This window comes from Triticum urartu, chromosome 5 (assembly GCF_003073215.2).
Source record: "Triticum urartu cultivar G1812 chromosome 5, Tu2.1, whole genome shotgun sequence".
Taxonomy (NCBI): Eukaryota; Viridiplantae; Streptophyta; class Magnoliopsida; order Poales; family Poaceae; genus Triticum; species Triticum urartu.
The window spans coordinates 619551383-619553575 of record NC_053026.1 but is presented as its reverse complement, the minus strand read 5'-3'; the positions used below and the strand labels follow the sequence as shown (position 1 = coordinate 619553575).

The following is a 2193-nucleotide window of genomic DNA, read 5'->3' as shown; positions in this document are numbered from 1 at the left end:
TGTTAACCCATTTTCTTAGGATTAACACTAAACATGCTCTTAATCTCATGATTAGAACACATTTTATGCAGAATATTTTTGACTAACCCGGAATTATCAGAAAACATTGGTAATGAGTGGTCAGATGCGTAAGATATGACCAGCACTTACCTGGATCGAGGTGATGGGTGGTGGTGAAGGGTCTAGCTTGCTTCAACACCTCTTTAGGATCCATAGTTAGGGGGTGAAACCTACCTTACGGTGTACTCCCTCCGTTCCGAATTACTTGTCTTTGATTTGTCTAGATACGGATGTATCTAGCACTAAAATGAGTCTAGATACATCCGTATCTAGATAAATCCAAGACAAGTAATTCGGAACGGAGGGAGTAGATCTTTAGATCAAAACGGGATGAAGCCTAATTCCTCCTTTTCTCTCAATTTACGGTGCTCAGGAGTCTGGGAGATGTTGCTCCTCCTTTTCTCTCAATTTGTTAGAACCAAAGATAAAAAATACGGATATGAAATGTACGATGTGGTCTGAATGAAAATGAAACTATATGGCAACTGGGTGTACTGTAGCGCTAGTGCTGCTCTGATTGAAGAATGAAGAAACGGTTTCTTGCTGCTGAGAAGTGGAGGCACTACCCTTCATCGATCGCACATCCGAGCAGCTCCTCGAGGTAGTCCGCTCCCAGGTCCTCCAGTTCCAGCACGCACGAAGCCGATGCAGCAGCTGAACCCTGCAGGCCCTGCTTCCTCGCTGCAACAGGCGCGCTCGTCTGGTTCTTCTTCTTGGGTTTGCGCTTCCTGATGCAGTGCCGGCGCTTGAGCGCTAGGGCAGGTGAGTCCCCCGCGGCGGCGGAGGTGGCGCCCAAGCCCAGCACGTCGAGCGACTCCTGCACGCGGTTGACAGGGAAGTTGAGCACGGCGGCGGGGCCGCGCAAGGCCAATGCGGCCTGGTCGTACGCGAGCGCGGCGGCTTGCGGGGTGTCAAAGGTTCCGAGCCAGACGCGGGCGCCGTTGCGCGTGGAGTCCCGGATCTCCGCCGCGTACTTGCCCCACGGCCGCTTGCGCACTCCGATGAGTGGATCCTGCTCCACCGCGCCGCCGCCGCTCGGCTCAACTGCCGTCACAGCACAACGATGAGTCATGGGCTCGCCGCCGCGCTGGTTGTTGGTGACGTCCTGCTCCTCCCATCCGGTGTTTGTTGTTGGTGCAGCAGAGGCGGCTAGATGCATGACGGCGCTGAGCTGGTCCATGTCATAATCATGGTAGTCAATGCCGCCGCCGCCGCCGAAACGAAGCTGCTGCTGGTGCGCGAAAGAGGAGGAGGACGGCTGGTCGCCGTAGTTGCACGACGGCGAGTAGGTTGACTGGTCATGATAGTGCGAAAGAGGATGTGGCTGAGGGAGGGTGAGGCTGCCGTATTGCTGTGGTGTATAGGTCAAGTCGTTGTAGGTGTAGTCGTAGTGAGGCTCCATGGAGTACGTACTGCACAACCTAGCAAATAAGAAGTATGGTAGGCCGGCCGGCGCTCCAGATCCTTATAATACAGTGGCGCGGCGCGGCGCAGGAGATCGATGGAAGGAAAAGTCGCCGGTCGTTACAAGTACTGAGGGCGTCTCCAACGGGGGACCTCAAATTTCCTATCGCATCTGTCCACGAATAGAGAGGGCCGCGGACACGAATACAGGAGGCTGTTATCTAATGTGAATTTTCATATAAACCGGATTAGGTTCATGCAAACATGAGAGATTTCATATAAACATGACGAAATTCATTACATTTGGCACATATTGCAACTAAAAAGAAGCTCGTCGGGCTCTAGAGTTATATACCTAAATTAAATGATCACCGGCACCCGTTCCCCATGTCCAGCACGGACGAGGAGGGGTGTGTCGGCTCGTCGCCGGCCGCATACTACATTTGGACATTGTTGTTCTCTAGCTGCCCACCGGCAATGGAAACCATCTCCTTCTTCTGCTCTGGCATTAGCCCATCCCAGAGAAAGCTTTGGCACGAGAGGAATCCATGATGGAAGTGGTGCGGAGATGAGAAAGATATCAGAAGCGGATGACTACGGGTATGGCCGGGACAACAGTTTATATAACAATGGTGGACAATAGAGAGACGGACAGGTGGCGTGGGAGTAGCCACCTTGGCAACTGCTTGTCATTATTGTGAGTGGTAGACGGACGGACGGACGTCCGTT

General features: G+C 52.9%; 1 protein-coding gene across 1 annotated transcript; it reads right to left on the bottom strand.

The window, feature by feature from the left end:
- Positions 1-622: 622 nt before the first annotated feature.
- On the bottom strand, positions 623-1462 carry LOC125507290 (ethylene-responsive transcription factor ERF094-like). Its single transcript, XM_048671918.1, has one exon. It carries the CDS (start codon positions 1460-1462, stop codon positions 623-625), a length of 840 nt encoding a protein of 279 aa, XP_048527875.1.
- Between the last annotated feature and the right edge of the window lie 731 nt (positions 1463-2193).

Coding starts and splice junctions, on each gene's coding strand:
- LOC125507290 (XM_048671918.1), bottom strand. CDS start 1,462: ATGGAGCCTCACTACGACTACACCTACAACGACTTGACCTATACACCA.